The sequence below is a fragment of the Scophthalmus maximus genome, chromosome 5 (assembly GCF_022379125.1).
Source record: "Scophthalmus maximus strain ysfricsl-2021 chromosome 5, ASM2237912v1, whole genome shotgun sequence".
Lineage (NCBI taxonomy): Eukaryota > Metazoa > Chordata > Actinopteri > Pleuronectiformes > Scophthalmidae > Scophthalmus > Scophthalmus maximus.
The window spans coordinates 21293174-21311498 of record NC_061519.1 but is presented as its reverse complement, the minus strand read 5'-3'; the positions used below and the strand labels follow the sequence as shown (position 1 = coordinate 21311498).

Here is an 18325-nt window from a genome sequence, read left to right as displayed (position 1 = left end):
ACATCACCCACAATTTGTATCACATCCACTTTTCTGTCTTTATGTATCGTGAATCATAGAGGTCACATTAACTGTAGATTTATTAACATTCAATAAAAATCAGGAGCACTACTATAGAGTGCTATGTGGCGAGACCTCAATTGCAACCAATCAGGGTGTTAAAAAAAAAATGTCAAAAATCAGAAATACTTCATTCTGGATTACATGCTTGTCATCTGTGTAGACTGGTTGTCATTCAAAATGTCACTTGATGTAACATGATCTGGCACTTCCTATTTTCCAGAGTCTGTATAATATGCAATTGCACACAACCTTATAGTAATGTACCTCTTGTTCTGTGAATATTGTTTTTACAAAGAAAAGCGAAGTGGGCAAAAAACAGCATTTGGATTCCTGGAATTCCTTTGACCCCCCCATTCTTTAAATATTAAACAAGAAAAAAAAATCTGACACGGCAGACAAAAAGTCATGACGACAGGATGTGTCAGTGCTTTTAGAACGGACGTTTGATCATTCACACAGCCTCTGCGTGAAATCCACAGCACAAGTTTAGAGAGTCACTTTAGTCAGAACAATGAGGATAACTTGTACATCTTTAGTGCTCCTCATCCAGATGCTTCAATGTTTGGGCTCAAATGGTACAGTACTCCAACTTTTAAATTTCAGCTTTTTTATAAAACTAAGCAAATGTGCACTGTACTCTGTATGAGATTGTCCTTTACCATGTGTCAGTGTGAACTAAACGTTGTTTACTTTCCTTACCATTCTTGCACATTTACAGTTAGATATTGAGCTTAAGGCTGTTTTACTTAGTGCACGTACATTTGGCAGGCATAAGATGGATGTAAGATCTTGTTTGCTTATGAATTTCCTGTTTATTGTGTGAATAACTGTCAGTACTATTGTCCAAATAATAAAAAAATAAATTTTAGAAAAAGCAAAACAACTCCAAGGACAGACCGTGCAACCAAACCATGAATTATCATCTGAATTCTTATGCAAAAAATCATTAAACATGTTTTTTTATACAAATTCTTTTTCTACAGATTCACCATTTCAACTTATTAACAAGGCCACTACTTTCTGTTTGATTAAAACAAATAATTTCTGCAATGACATACGCTGGACGACTGGCGACCGACTTCTGGTTGAACAGAAGAATAAGTGCCTCGGAGTCCAGGGGAAAAGTGTGGGCAGTGAAATAAGCCTCTACAATTGTGATGAAAACAGTGACCTACAAAAGTGGGAATGCAAAAATGAAACCGTGCTCGCTCTCAAAGACCAAGAGCTTTACATTGAGCTCACTGAGGACAACACAGCTGTTCTTTCCAAAACAATAGGACCGAATAGCCACCTCACAATTTCAGGAACATCCAGTGGCGCTTGCACAAGAACATACAGAGGTAAAGCACTGTATAAAACACTTGTTTTGAAGGCGTTGTAATCCAAACACTAGAATAACAACCAATGTTGTAGAAATTCAAGAACAAAATAAGAAAATAAAACTAATAGTGAAAATGAAGTACCAAATAATATTTAGATGTTGGCTTTATAAAGTGGTGAATAGCTACTGTTGCATTTATATTAAATTAACAAATGCTTTATATAAATGTTTTATCAATATTTTCAATTTCTATTATAAAAAGGACACAATGTTTTGAAGTGGTTTATCATGTTGCTTGGTCTTATTCCCTTTCAGAACTCTATACCATCAGTGGAAATGCAGCTGGAATGCCCTGCATGTTTCCCTTTTTGTACAAAGACAAGTGGTACTCAGACTGCACTACGTTTGACTCCCCAGAAAACTTTCTTTGGTGTGCAGTTGAAACTAATTATCAAAGTGAACGCTGGGGCTTCTGCCCAATTACTAGTGAGTACTCCTAGTGCAATCTTCAAGTACTTTAACTAATGGATGATTTTAGGAGCTGTTAACAACTTTATGTTACAGGGAGTAAGTATTGCACTTTGTAGGAAACGTTTACACATCGAAAATATGTATATTAATTTAACAGCCAAAGAAGACTGGAATACACACCCACTCACTGGAGCATATTATCAGCTCAACACACAGTCAGCTCTGACTTGGTCCCAAGCTGAAACCAGCTGCAAACAGCAGGGTGCTTCCCTGCTCAGTATCACTGATCCTCATGAGCAGGCTTATGTCCAAGGTAAGGTGGCCATGACTCTACACTGACTGTACTGATTAAGCTATTTGGTAATATACAATAACTATGTACCAATTCATCTTCACCACAAAAACATTTTTCCTATTCCAGGATTCTAATTTATTTAATTTAATAATTTTTTTTAAATTAAATTTAACAAGACAACAAAAAAATCATCATAAATCATATGAACCACAAAACACAACAAATCTACGGAATAACATAGGGACATTTTTTAGCATGTTTTCCATGCCCCCAACAGTACTACTGGGGACAGTGGGCAGTATGCTTTGGACTGGGCTGATCCTGGATCCAGAACATGGCTGGAAATGGTCCAATGGGAGGCCTTACCGTTACATGAAATGGGACTCAGGTAGGGATTTCCCCCATTTCAATACTTTTATAGCAATTCTCGAAATCAAGTATCATTTATTGCAAGCACAAGATATAATCCAGTGTGATGAAAACCTGTGGCTACGAAACAAATCGTTACAAAATTTTTGTTTTTTTCCAATGCATATGTAAGCTTAACTGAAATAAAAAAAAATCTCCCATACTGACATCTATACCAGTAAAATGTGTTTAGTTATTACAGCAGCATGTGTCTTGTGTGCATGGTGATTTGGAAAGTGGCTTGGAGGGGGCTGCAGGTTTACATGTAGTCTTAACAATTAATACTTGTTTTATTCTCAACCAGAAACAGAAAAACATGTAAATGACAATGGCTTCATTGGGAATTTAGCGACATTTAAAATATTGTACATGATATCATGATGATCAAGAGATGATGGCTAAAACCACCTGGCACAAGGCAGAATGCAATTATTACACAATGGCGTCCAAATAGGCATTTAGGGACTTTTTGAGCAGGTTTTTCCAACAATCCATTGAAAGTAGTTGTTTATAATGGTTCCAGAATATTATTATATAATAAATTAATGTTTCCCATAAGAGTTTACAAGTGATTTTTAAATGTTCTTGACTTTTGTCTGTTAATGTATTAACAGACTGAATCAACGTTGTAGACTCAATTTTAATTTCAATTCTTATATGAGCCTGAAGTAGTGCTGACTTTATTGTGAGGCTAATTGTTGAGGTTGTTTAAAAGAATGATAAATCAATTTGAGCATGGGAAATTGATATAAATCCTAGGAACAGTAGTGTAAACACTTATTGAAAGGAATAATTCAATAATTTGGGAAATATCAATACCACTCTCATATTTGCCCAAAAACTGAAAAGAGAGGGAAACAGCCATTCTGGCTCTGTGCAGAGGTAAAAATGTTAAAAATGTCCAAATAACAAGGCCACAAATGAACAGTTTATATCTTGCTTTTCTTACCCCATAAATGTTGAGCGTATAAAAAACAATTTGGGTTTTGTAAGGCTTACATGTGGGACTACAAGACTGGGATGAATCTGTGAAGTGATGGAAGACTGCAAAACTAACATGTTAAGTATAACTCTCTTCTTGTTTTAGGACATCCACTTCCTAATCCAGGATACACCTGTACAGTTGTTAATGCTGCTGTACAGTTGTCCTGGCAGAGTTCACCTTGCAGCAAGAAGCTGGGCTACATCTGCTACAGTAAACGGGCTGAGGAAAATCCTGCACAAGGTCGGGACATCATCTATTATATTGTAAAAATTCTCTGGTTGACATAGAACTACACTGTATAATTGTCAGTCCTTACATTTATTTATTCTTTTCATGATCAGCCTTTGAGACAGGCTTTTGTCCAAGCCCTTGGATTCCTTACAACCATCACTGCTTCCACCTTAATCGTAATCAGAAAACATGGTCTGATGCACAGAGAGAGTGCCGTAACGAAGGGGGGGACCTAGTCAGCATCCGCAATGTGGAGGACCAAAGCTTTGTCATCTCTCAGCTTGGATATGGTATGCAAAGACAAATCAAAGACAAAAAGTTTACCTTCAAAGAACAGCTTCTTTCAGTTAAGAACGACTCTGGTTTGAGTCTGGCCAGGGACCTTTGTTGCATGGCCTCATCTCTCAGCTAGCACCATTTGATAAAGGCAGAAAATAAGGAGCAAGCAAATTTCAGGAGTTTCGCAAGAAAAACATGGAACAAAAACAAATGAAAAAATATACATTATTGTAAATTGTTTATGGAAAAACAACTAACATTGGGTCGCGTCTGCAGCATCCACAGATAAGCTTTGGATTGGACTGAATGACATGAAGATAGAGGGATTGTTTGACTGGATTGACCACTCCACTGTCAGCTTCACCAGCTGGGAGTTTGGGAAACCTACTGTGTCCACTGATACAAAAGACTGTGTTCTGATCCGAGGAGAGGTAAGGAGAGAGAGAGAGAGTGTGTGTGTGTGTGTGTGTGTGTGTGTGTGTGGGTGGGTGGGTTGGGGTGTTTCACATTGTATCCTGCACACAATACACAGGGAGGGAGAGGGAGAGGCAGCAGATTGTGGAGCTACAAAATTACAATTGACCCTAATGGTACATACATTGAATATATATTGTGTACTTTATATATCTATTTAATTATATTAAATATGTAGATTTTTTTTGATTTATGTTTCTTTGTTGCAGAATGGGAACTGGGCTAACTGTGTGTGTGAGGAGAAACATGGCTTCATTTGTATGAAGATGAGTGCTTCAAAACCCACTGGAGATGAAGTGGAGAAGGACATAGGGTGCAAAAATGTAAAGTTTACCTATTCTATCCTTCTTTAAAAAAAAAATCATTAATCTCTTTCTTAAAATCATGTCCCATGTTCATGATTTGAGTAGTACCTGAAATTCCAGGAATCACACAAAATGGAGCTGTTATGGGGTTTTTTTTAAACAGCATTTTTTTTTTTTTACTTTTTTCCACTTAGCCAGATATTTTTCCTTCAGTAGCCATATTTTTCCCCAACTGAGCACCTTTTCTCCTTTTAAAATCATAATAAATTATGAGAAATCACATGAGTGCAATTGTCTCTTTTACGCCCCCAACAATCCAGGGATGGAGGAGACATGGCTCATACTGCTACTTCATAGGGACAGAGACAAAAACTTTTGATGAAGCCAAAGATGACTGCAAGAGATCAGATTCTTATTTAGCTGATGTTTCAACTGGGTACGGATGTTTATTTTTATTCCAAATGACCTTGAGCTTGCTACAGGCTTATGAATACAATGGGATTGAAAAACTGCCTTTTAATGAAACAAAAAAATGTTTGTATGGTTTTGATACTGTATGACCAGGAGTCTGCTCTTATATAAATATTGCAGCGTGGACAATGCCTTCCTTGTCAGCTTGGTGGGGTTGAGACCAGAAAAGTACTTCTGGTTAGGGCTGTCAAACCAGAAAAACATTGATGAATTTGTGTGGACCAACACAGCCTCGGTGAGGTTCACTCACTGGAACGCTGAGATGCCAGGTATGGAAACATTCTAAATTCCATCAGTAAAATGTGGCAGAAAATAGTTTTACAGCTGGTATTTAATAATTTCTCCCTCAACAACACAAGGTCGCCAAAAAGGCTGTGTTGCCATGAAAACTGGGATTTTTGCTGGTCTCTGGGATGTGCTGCCATGTGCCAATCAGGAGAAATATATTTGCAAGCAGCTGGCAGAGGGGGCAGTTTTAACCCCTGCCCCACCCACACTTATCCCTCTGAAGTGTGCAGACACATGGACTCAAGTAGGATCAAAAAACGTCTGCTTTAAGGTAAAACCACTAGAAAAATAAAACATAAACATTGGCAGTTAAACATTAGCTGCTGCAATTAGTTCATTAGTTATGATAGTTCTCTCTGTTAGCTTGAGCTGTTCATATTATTGGGTCTTATAAAAATACTTCATATAGAGTGTTTACGTAACACTCCTGAATTAAGCAATTAAAAAAAGTTTCTGCTAGATCTGTTGTTCCTCACTCACACACAGATCCAAACTCTAAAATGATCTTCTATAGATCTATAGAGTAAAAAGTTCCTTAATTATACCTCTTAAGTACCATTGTTCAGATATATATGCGCTTGTGCTGTTCGTCAAAAAACAAAACACTGAAAATATTCAATCCTGTACACATACAAAGAGTGAAGAGACAATAAAACACAGTTTGTCAGTTTAAATGATGCATCACAGCTTGGGTTGAAGTGACATGTTGAACCTCTTTGTCTTGCGGTCAAGCTGTTTTTAAAGTCATCTTCAGACCTGAGAACCTGGTTCGAGGCCAGAGATTATTGCAGGACCATTGGAGGAGACCTGCTCAGCATCCACAGTCAGGCTGAGCTTGGAGTACTGCCAAATCGGTACAGTAGGACCTGACAAAAAAAATAATGATATACTGGTTGTAGATGATTATAACGGTGTCCAGGACTCCACTCCCACAGATAATAACTATGAAGTTATCTTATTTAAAAACGTAAGCTTAAATCCTTAATACAAATTTGACCATTATCTCTATAGCTACCAGGGCGTCTGGATTGGACTTAGTGCCCCTGACCCAGCCACTGGTTATGTATGGAGCGATGGATCCCCAGTGAGTTAATTCATTTAAATTTCAATAGTCATTTATTTCAGAGTTTAGCAGACTCAACTAATTCACTTTGTCTTTTATTTGTTTTGTTCTTTGTTGTAGCTGAATTTCCAACACTGGGAGGATGGCGAGCCAAACAATAAAAATAATGTAGAATCCTGTGCTGAATTCAAAATGCATAACAAAGAAAGGAGTGGGTCTTGGAATGATGTGCACTGTGAGAGTTACCATGGATGGCTGTGCCAGATCAGTGCAGGTGAAATGACTTAACAGCTGAATCCATTTCTGTCTTTCTTTTTGGGTATCAAGGTTTTGAACATGTGTAACAATTTTGTAACATTTACTGAAGATTGATCAAGCAAGCTTTCCAACAATGTCGCTCACATTCACTAAGGAGTAAACATTCTTGACTGGAAGCGGCCTACAACCAGTATCTTTTGTTCTTATAGGAGTGACTCCAAATCCACCTCCAGATCGTGTCACCCCTGGTAAGTTGACCATTTCTCTACACAACCGAGAAAATGCACTTTTAAGCCAAACCTTGCTGTTTATTGAATGATTAAAAAATATGCTGCAAACACAAATTGAAAATGTGTTGCTACCTTATGAAATTAATTGAGGTCAGCTGCAAAAAGAAACAACAGCAGCTCTCACTTTTTAGCCAGCGATTCTCTGACCCTACAAATGATGCTGCTGTGGGTTAATAAGGAGTTATTTTACTATCTTTATTCAAGAGCGTGGTCTTTCGGTTTGTGCGCATTACTTAGTGATTTCACATTCAGATTTGTCATTCTTTCCTTCAAAATCTGCCCTCGCACACAAATAGCTCCTTCTTGTGCTCAAATTCTTCTTCTTGCGTTCACATTTTTTCTGCTGCTGCTCAAACTGTACGCTTGTGCGCAAATATATTGTTGCTCGCACTAAGATTATGTTGTTGCTCGCACAGATTTCCTGCTCTCAGCTCCAACTCTTCTCCTCGCACTCGCACTTCTCCTGTGCGCTCTCGACTTGTCTGCTTACGGATTTCTGCTGTGCGATTGGATTTTTTGTGTGACAACCCTAGCATAAATCCTCAACCAGTAGAATTCCAGGTGTAGTGTTGACCAATGAAAGGATCGCTGTCAATTTGCGGGTGCGTTCGCTTACTTCTTAGAGCGTCCCGTACGGGCGGTTACTCTGTAACCCGGTTCAGCAAGTGACATCCCCTTCTTGAGTTTTATGGGAGTCTGTGAGCGAATGGCCGGTGTTATGGCCCAACTGGTTTTCGATTTAACTGGTTCCCGTACCTAAGAGCTGCGGATGTTATCCGCCTCAGTCAGCAGATTTGTCACTCATTCACAAACATATAAGTGTCAATTTGCACGTCGCATCGGGTCGCATCTCATATCTGCTGCGGTGAATATGATTGTATAAGTAAGCACTATTTTTCAGCAACCTACGTAGAAAATAAAATTCTCAATGTAATGTTATTTTTTTTTTCAACTGCTACGGACAAAGGAAATACATATTAACCGAACACATTCGAATCGACTCAAAGTGCATATATAAGTCACAATAAAATTCTTTATTTTCTATGTGATTATCGAGGACTTCCAATTTCGAGGCTTTTGCTGTAGTGAGATCGAATCCAGCTCAATGCGATCTTGCAAGAATTTTATTTTCTACGTAGGTTGCTGAAAAATAGTGCTTACTTACACTCGAACATGTTTTCAGACTACAATACAACCTCAGATGGGTGGCTGGAATGGAAAGGAAATCAGTATAAATTTGCCAGGAGACCAATGGCCATGGAAGAGGCGCGTAAGCTTTGCCAAGAGATGCATAGTGACTTGGTAACTATCAACAGTGAGGCTGAAAGAATATTTTTATGGAAACAGGTAAGCAGTGACATTAATATACTACATTATTGACATTAATCATCAATCATCAAAACATACTTATTTTACTATATACCTCCACCTGTGTGTAGATATCCAAAGAACCTTTGTCTTACTGGATAGGCCTGAATGTAGACCTTGATGGAACATTTGCGTGAGTATGAATTGAGCAATTAATAATAGATTAAATTCAAAATATAAAAGAAACAAACAAAAGTCAGTAACAGATTTGTGTGACATATTGCTGAAGTGACCAATTGAATGGTGTGTTTGTGCTGTATGTCATTTTACTGAAAAGTTATGTGGTTTGAAAAATTACAGTTGCAAGGTTGTACATTTGGATGGCTAGCATCAGATGCATAGAAATTAGGCAACAAATGATCTTTGTCAGATTTGTGTATCACAACCCTCGTGGCCAACTCTGACCAGGATGAATGAGAATCTCCATATTTTGATAAAACTATTTCGCAGCGTAACAATGTAAAACATGAAGTGTCTTTAAATGCTCTTGTCCAAAAAGGTGGATGGATGGCTCTCCAGTGGTGTTTCAAAAATGGGATGAAAATCAACCCAATTTCTCGAACAACGATGAGAATTGTGCTGTCATGTATTCTTCTATGGGTGAGTAACACAACATGTATTAATCTTCAATTGTCTTATGATGAATTCAATAAAGAAAACATCTATGATTAGTTATAAAAAGGCACTTTTTTTGCTGATAATTCTATTTCATATTCTGGTTTCAATCACAGGGTTCTGGCATGATTATAATTGTGGGTTAGAGTTCTCGCCCATTTGTAAACGCAGTGACTCACCACCTGCCAATGCCACTGTAGCACCAACAGTTCATCCAAGAGGTGGCTGTCTACAAAACTGGAAAAAAATTAACTCGAAGGTCAGAGGTCACTTTTATTTTATCCTTTCATAATTGTTGAAGAGATGGGAAAACGACTGATGTCCAAAATTCCATTCTCAGTTCCTGAAATGAAAAAGGGCCTTCAATCGCACAACACTGCTTTTAATGCACTGGTGTATTTAAAGAACAAAAATAAGGTACTGCTCATTTGAATTTTTCACCTGTAGTGTTACAGCATCATTAATAGCCAAAATGAGACATGGGAAGGCGCAAGGACACAATGCAAAGCAATGGGAGGAAATCTAGCCTCGATTCTCTCCAGACATACACAAGGTTTGCTTTATAATTTTATTTCCATAAAACTGTCATCTATACATATATTCCAGAGAAATGTATATTGTACATATTTCACATAACTACTTTACAGGGTTTTTTTTCGTCAGAAATTCTCAGTTTGTATTTTGAGCATACATCAGATTTGTTCAATTGTCTTTGGCTGCACCCACCAGACAATAAAGGGGCAATACATGTTTTGTAAAAATTAGCGAATATTTCCTCACTGTCCGTTAGCTATCGCTTTTGTGTGTAAACCGGAAAAAAATTCTGGCTTTAGGCTCAGCCCTGGCTCTGTAAATCTAAAACAAAAAAAAATGGTGCGGACCACACAACACAACAATGCGAGTGCAGTTTGTAAACATCACTTGTCAACACCTTAAGATAAGTGCTAGCGGTTGGCGTAGCCAAAGACAATTGAACAAATCTGATGTATGCTTAAAATACAAATTGAGAATTTCTGATGAAAACCATGCATTTATGTTTTTTTGGTTTTTTAGTGTTTTTGTCGAATGAAATGGTCAAGGCACCCACAACAAACCTGTGGATTGGCTTGCATAATAAACATAGTCAGCAGTTTTGCTGGACAGATGGGCGACCAATGCAATACAACAACTGGCCACCTAATGTAAGTGGACACTGAAGGGGATCTATTGACAGAAATGGAATATATTATGTTTCCATTAGTGTTGAATCACCAGAAACTAAGAACCATTGTGTTTTCATAACCTTGGAATGAGCCCTTCCTACGGTAGCCGAGATTCATAGAATTTATAAAAAGATGGACAACATGACAGCAAGGGTGATGCCAAAAACATCTTGATCACCCCCTGGTGGCTAGCAGCAGTATAATACTCATTATTATACTGCTGCAGTTATTATACTAACTAATTAATGTCATTGGAGGGGAAATGGTCCAAAAAAAATACATTTAAACATACATTTTCCCCAAGATGGTTTCTGAAAGCCACCGTAGCTTCATGCTTGGAAGTGAGGGGTGAGCAGAAATTTAGTTGGTTGTGATCGCCAATCTTACTACTAGATGCCACTAAATGTTTCACATTAGTCGTGTTAGATGTTAAATCAATGGGCCTCAAGCAAGAACATGTTCATATTCTAATCCTAAATTTCTCCTACATCTGTTTGAACCGTGAGTTTATACGAACAGGCCTCATCGAATTCATCAAACGCTTCTATTTTCAGAAAAATATATAAATTACGTGAGTAAACAGGATGAATGTCACCTGTGCATATTTGACCAAGCTGCCCGCGGATTAGGAAATTAGCATAACAAAAGCCCAAAAATACCATAAGAGGCTTCGCTTCCTGCCCCATGTCAGGAAGAGATAATTCATGAAAACGGCATTAATGAGTAAAAATAATTAGTTCAAGAGATCAGATATTGAAGTTCTGTTTTCAGAGAACCATAAATTAACCTGTAGATTTTCTTTGGCCTAACTACAGCCCGTCCTGTTAAATTGCTAGATCAAAATGATTTATGATTTACTGAATGTATACTAAACAGTCAGTTTGGAGTTGGTTCCAAAGACTGACACGTCACAGAATTCAGCAGCTATTTTTCCATCAACCAATTTTTAATACGCATTTTGAAGTATCGTATTAGAAAAAGTTAATGAAACAGCACGATTCGAAAAACTTTCTTTAATTCGCTAAAAAGTTTATACGCTTGCTTGAGGTGTTTTTTGCCATTTGTGAAAAACTCTCTTGACATTTAGATGGCACCATAGCTTGTGTGGCTGCATTTTGTTAAAACAGGTTACAAAAAAGTCGAGTGTCATATTTGCAAACAATTGTTTGGATATCACAGCTCCACAGCCAACTTGGCATATCATATTTACATTTTAAGATCATTTTCTCTGTTGGGATGCTGTCAACTTTTGAGTTTACCAGTTGAGGCTTTGCGTGCAAACACATAAGAATTAGCATATTTAGATATATACATTTGTGTTCTAATAATTATATTATATCATATTATTAAAAAATAAAAGTTTGGTCTATTATTAGATTTGGATAATAATGAAAAACAAATAAATATGTTTCTTTATAATTCATTTAGGATATCATGTAGTGTGCACTTATTGCACTGTGGCTGAATTAATCAATCTAGCGATAACCTACAGATTTTCTTTGGTCTAACTACAGCCCTAGTTTGTAACAGGTTTTCTGCCTATTAATAATGATACACACTGGTTTCACTACAGAGGGTTAAATATCCTATCCTATCCTTGGATCTGTAAAGTTTAAAATACATTTGTGATGTATTGCTATATTATTTGTAATCGTTCTGACATACTGGTTTTCCATTACAGATGCATGGCCTTCTGTACAATCGTCGGGTAATATACTTTATATTTTTGCCACTTCTCCAGACTGGAAAAAAATACATCACACTTTAATGATGGGCAGGGATTTTGCCTCTATCATACAAAACCTTTATCTAGAATTTGAATGAGTTATCTGCATCTACATTGTTTGCCATAGAGTTGTCGTCACTTGACCGGTCAATTAGTGGGCAATGTGGTATTTGCCTTCGGCGAAAAATTCTCTGACATTTAGATGGCAACATAGCTTGTGTGGCTGCATTTTGTTAAAACAGGTTACAAAAAAGTCAAGTGTCATATTTGCAAACAATTGTTTGGATATCACAACTCCACAGCCAACTTGGCATATCATATATACATTTTAAGATCATTTTCTCTGTTGGGATGCTGTCAACTTTTGAGTTTACCAGTTGACGCTTTGCGTGTGAACACATAAGAATTAGCATATTTAAATATATATATTTGTGGTCTAATAATTATATCATATTATTAAAAAATAAAAGTTTGGTCTATTATTAGATTTGAATAATAATGAAAAACAAATAAATATGTTTCTTTATAATTCATTTAGGATATCATGTAGTGTGCACTTATTGCACTGTGGCTGAATTAATCAATCTAGCGATAACCTACAGGTTTTCTTTGGTCTAACTACAGCCCTAGTTTGTAACAGGTTTTCTGCCTATTAATAATGATACACTGGTTTCACTACAGAGGGTTAAATATCCTATCCTATCCTTGGATCTGTAAAGTTTAAAATACATTTGTGATGTATTGCTATATTATTTGTAATCGTTCTGACATACTGGTTTTCCATTACAGATGCATGTCCTTCCGTACAATCGTCGGGTAATATACTTTATATTTTTGCCACTTCTCCAGACTGGAAAAAAATACATCACACTTTAATGATGAGCAGGGATTTTGCCTCTATCATACACAACCTTTATCTAGAATTTGAATGAGTTATCTGCATCTACATTGTTTGCCATAGAGCTGTCATCTCTTGACTGTTCAATTAGTGGTCAATGTGGTTTTTGCCTTTGGCAAAAATTCTCGACATATAGATGGAAACATAGCTTGTGTGGCTGCATTTTGTTATAACGGGTTACAAAGAGTCGAGTGACACTTTTTGCAAACAATTGTTCCACAGCCAACTTGGCATATCATATATACATTTTAAGAGCATTTTTTTCTGTTGGAATGCTGTCATCTTTTGAGTTAACCAGTTGAGGCTTTGCGTGTGAACACATTACAATAAGCATATTTAAAGCTATACATTTTTGGTCTAATAATTATATTATATTGAAGTTAAAAATACATTTTTGATGTATTGCTATATTATTTGTAATAGTTCTGACATTTTGCTTTTTCATTACAGCTGCATGCCCCTTTTTCCAATAATGAGGTAATATACTTTATATTTTTGCCACTTCTCCGGAATGGATTTTCTTTGGTCTGACTACAGCCCTAGTTTTTAACAGGTTTTCTGTGTATTAATAATGATTTCTGACATCCTGGTTTCACTGCAGAGGGTTAACTATCCTCTCATGACAACCGTACTTTTCAAAAAACTGTTGTCTTGTAACTGTGGAAATGCAATGGGCGACTGAAATAAGTACAAATACAGTATCATACCATATTACTGCCCCTTAATGTTATTCACTTATTTTTAAGTTATTTGTTAAGGGGTTATTCATTATCATAGATATTTATATGAATATGTTTTAATTCAAATCAAATAAACCAAGAATATATAGAGAACACTTTGAGGGGTCACAGTCTACTATAGAAATTATTGGGTACCCCACTCTCTCACTTAGTTCAAGTTAACAAGGAAAACTTAGTCCCGTCAGTGGGTGGTGATTTACATTTTTTTAAATCAACAGATTTTAGAAAAATTCCCAGATGAACATCTTTGATTTACTTCCTTCTCTTATCTATGTCTTTGTACTGCTGTGCAAAACTTATCTTGTATATTCTTAAGTTTCTGAAATGTGGAGGTTTTAAACATGACTCATCAGGAGAGGATATATCCCCGTCACAAAACTTGAAAGACCAGATAATTTGCGGCTTGCAGCTTTCACAGTTATCTGATGTTCCATCCTATCCTTCAGTGATAAAGAACAGTAATATATGAATCTTACAATAGTTGCCCTTAGCGCTCTTTGCCTCACTTTTCTCTCTCTATGCTTCATCAGAAAGAGTGTGCTGCGATGATTACTGATCCTACCATTGGCATTGGGAAATGGCAACAAATGTCCTGCAATGATACCAATGGATATGTGTGTCTTCGAAATCTTGGTGAGCCTTTTTTTGCCTGTCTTAGTAACAAACAGGAATTCCCAGGGTTCATTGATGCAAAACCTTGTTGTTGTCAGTAAGCAGCTCTGCTCACTGTTGTCTTTACACTAAGTTATCGTATCAATATAATTATTACATTCAAACTAAGTAAGATGTGTGAATTTTTAATAAAGGGGTAATTCTACATTTAATACCATTAATTGTACAACAGCATCTGAGGATCTGTTGTGTGACAGCACTGTATTGAAATTAGAATTTCCCAATATAAAAAATTGTGATTTCAACAATAAATTTTAAAGGTGTAACACTATTTCAAACATGGGCCTATTCAAAAAACATGTATTTTGAGAAAGTAAGAATTGCATCTATACAATACCAGTACCTGACTTAAAGATGAATAAAAAAAGCTTAACTTATCTAATGTCTCACTCTAAACAGACCAATCTCTCCCAGACTCCCCTGAACCAACAGTGACTACTGCATATGTGAAACTATTTAATGACTCAATCAAAGTTGTCACTCAGCCCATGAACTGGGATGCAGCCCAGAAGAACTGTCAAAGTGACAGTGCCAACCTGGCTAGCCTGCGAAATGTGTGGTCACAGACCTATGTCGAGCTGATGGCTTTGAATCTGAACAGTCCTGTGTGGATTGGACTGAACAAAAAACAGGTACAAGGCACAAAGCATCTTGAACAGAATACAGCAAAAAACACTACAAGCCTCTACTTTTGACTTCATGCTTGTTGACTAATGTAAATGCTCAAGCAAAAATACATTGACTTGTTTTTAGAAGATTTTTAGAATTAATTTACATATATAAATATGAATAACAAATTGTCAATTTATATAACTAATTACTTCTGTGTAACAAAATGCTATATCAATTGTGTATCATAAAATCCAAATATAACAACATTAGTATGCTTATGTGTGTTCATAATTTAGCTCCATAAGAGCCAAATTGTACAAAAGTAGCTATAATGATCAGATTTATTACTGTAAAAGTTCCTAAGATTACAGATGTCTTTGAAAAAAATATTCAGACTATATTATGAATGAATAATGCTGAATGCAGTTTGATCAATTTTGCTTTTCAGACTGTCGGATATTTCACCTATGTTGATGGCTGGCATATGACCATTTCCAATTGGTATAGAAAGTACCCAAGCACAGACCAAGACTGTGTGTTTGTGGATGTGGACGGAAAATGGAAGACTGCCTACTGCAATCAGACAATGAACAGTATTTGTATGATGTCTACAGGTGCGTCTCATGACAATTATGACGCTGTGCTCAGACCAAATGCGAAGCAAATTTTCATTACTATTCGAGATTGGCCGCAAGACCCATCGTGTTTACTAGCGCTTAATTTCCGCCCATTCTCTGTCGGACGTGGAAGTGAGTGAAGCGAGTGCCGTGGATTTCATGTCTTCACATTATTTGTGTGACGTCGTTCGGGTCGCCCAGCGTGGGTGAATCGAAATTCATGTTTACCCACTTCTCTGCACTGACTTTGTATGTAATCTCATTAAACGAAAGATTTGCTTCATGTTTGGTGTGAACACAGCATAACAACCAAAACATATTAATACTTACACACAATAAGTGACATGAAATTTTCATTGAATGTAAACTGTCCCCTTTTGGGTTTTGTTTTAGATGTGACATTGTTTTTGTTTCGCTACAAGATCAAATAGGAGCTGACATCAACGCTGTGGGTTTGAAAGCATGTCATCACTGTGTCTATCATTCACAGATGTGCCACCAACAGAATCAAGTCATTTCCCAGGAAGATGCCCTGTTGACCCAGAAAGACCCCATTACGGAGGCAAACACGGTTACACTTGGCTACCATTTAAGGGTCATTGTTACCTCTTTCTCACAGAGAGGCTCAGTTGGTCAGATGCCTCTGTTAGCTGTGCAAGACATGGTAAGGATTATCTAGGGACAGTGATTAAGTACTCTGCTGTGTATAGCTATAACTCAGGACTTACTGTTTGTTTGTGAAGGTGGAACTCTTGCCAGCATTGAAGACCCCACTGAGCAACAATTTATTCTAAGGAATGTGAAAATATTTGAAGACAACCACTCTTCATTCTGGATGGGCTTGTATAAAACTCACAAAGGTACCATCACATTCTCATTGGAGAAACATTAAACGACACTTTGTTGGACATAAAGAAGGGAAAAAAATATCTCTGTAAAACAAACAGCTCTGAAAAGAAGTTACAAAATTAATGTAGCTTAAATATAAATTTGTCAGCATTTTTACAAATGGTAATGTCGCGCTGTGTTCTGTTAATCCTCTGTCTGCTGACATTTTTGCCAAAAATAACTTAATAAGATGATCTCATTTCAATTAGTCAAGTTAATTCTACTTTTCACAATCTGAAATAATATTAATAATGTTAGGTTATAGATATTCGTAAAACGCAAATTCTTCAAATTCTTGTTTCCTCTCACACTTAAAGAAAGCAAGTCGAGTATTTAATTAAAAAAAATTTAAAAAGCATTTCTACAGAAAAAAAAATACATTTTTGTTTTACTTTGTATCCAGGCGTGTGGCAGTGGTTGGATAAAACAGTCATGGACTACATTAACTGGGATACAGATCAACCTGGTGACAACACTTACGGAGTGATTGAAGTGTCAGACGGAAGGTGGAGGACAGGTGAAAAGTGGAATAGGAGAGAATATATTTGCAAAACCCCCAAAGGTGAGACAATAACACTTAAAGTAAATTATTTTTATAAAATCTGAATCAAAATAATGTTTTAAAAAAATGGGGATGTGTAACACCTACAGTGCTGAAACTAACAAAATAAAAAAATATTAATTTCATGAATTGATTAAGATAGAGTATGCTGTCAATGAGATGATACAGAAAAACACCTTTATTGCTTTTGAAAAGTTTATTTTATCATGTTTGTCTTCTTTCTAGTATTAATACAAGCAACACCCACATCTGGTAAGTAACATCTCTTTATCAGTCATATTTCAGTCACGATTGTACTTTTTTTATTTTGAATGAACATCTATGTGTTGAATTTGTACAGCAAGTTCGAGTCCAGTGGATACTCAAAGTCGTGGCCACGTAATTTTGGCAGCTGTGCTGCTCATTACTGCGATTGCCATTGGGATATTCATCGTCCTCTTCCTCTTCAAGAAGTCTGGCCGCCACCTACCTGTCCCTGAAAAGACAACTACCTTTGACAACCCAGTCTTCGTCAGCAATGAGCAGTCTCAGCAGGATCTGGTGGACACCAATAAAGTGGTAACAATGGAATAAGAAGAGAACACTGGGTGTGAATGGCATTCTTGATTGAGGGACCAATAACTTTGTTGTCAATTTTGAAAAGATACATTTCAGTGCAGTTGGCAATTACTGGCCTTAATGAGCCAAAATGATTAGGCTGCAGGATGTCTGACATGACATACAGATCTATGTAGATTTGAAATTATGTTTAATTGTATATTTTATGACAACTAAGAATTTACTGATGTACACGATATTGAATGTTCAGTGTGTTATTTTAATCACTGTGCTGTGGATTTTTGCATTTGCTACAGATAGCTCACTTTGCACAAAGCAAAGAATATAACTCAACTAACTGAACGTAATCAATTTTATATTTAGCTTGCAAAGAAATTTCTTTCTTTCAATGTGGTTTAATATGTTTCAATAAGTTTGAATTAAATACCACAAGATTAACACAAAGGCTGCAGCAGCAATAGGTTTAATATGCAGGGTAAAAGATCAAGTGTGTGTTTACCAGTTTCTAAGGCCACTGTAAAATTGTATATACTTAACCTTCATTTATGTGCAAAGGAAATAAAGTCATTTTTGGGAAACAGCTGTGAAATGGCTACTTTTAATAGTTGTATAGGAAATTGGGCTCCTATCAGATCAAGCTATAAAACGATTTTCCCCTTGCTGTG

General features: G+C 36.6%; 2 protein-coding genes across 4 annotated transcripts in view; one reads left to right on the top strand and one right to left on the bottom strand.

Annotated features, from left to right (window-relative positions):
• The window catches only part of si:ch211-106h4.4 (MAM and LDL-receptor class A domain-containing protein 1), a 61562-nt gene that overhangs the window by 42105 nt on the left and 1132 nt on the right, over positions 1-18325 (bottom strand). The gene's annotated exons all lie outside the window — the stretch shown is intronic.
• Positions 473-18240, top strand: LOC118311650 (macrophage mannose receptor 1). Of its 2 annotated transcripts, XM_035635669.2 has the most exons (33): positions 473-638; positions 1047-1403; positions 1700-1870; positions 2013-2168; positions 2428-2538; positions 3646-3783; positions 3885-4064; positions 4330-4484; positions 4737-4850; positions 5153-5268; positions 5424-5572; positions 5663-5862; positions 6324-6445; positions 6603-6675; positions 6775-6928; positions 7122-7160; positions 8386-8549; positions 8642-8703; positions 9070-9170; positions 9302-9444; positions 9633-9738; positions 10239-10366; positions 12069-12095; positions 12903-12929; positions 13462-13488; positions 14282-14384; positions 14823-15055; positions 15484-15649; positions 16143-16316; positions 16396-16512; positions 16944-17102; positions 17328-17354; positions 17443-18240. In XM_035635669.2, the coding sequence occupies exons 1-33, from the start codon at positions 575-577 to the stop codon at positions 17673-17675; spliced, it is 4296 nt and encodes a 1431-aa protein (XP_035491562.2). In that variant the 5' UTR covers positions 473-574; the 3' UTR covers positions 17676-18240. The 2 variants fall into 2 exon arrangements, with proteins under 2 accessions (XP_035491562.2, XP_035491563.2); XM_035635670.2 differs by lacking the exon at positions 12903-12929.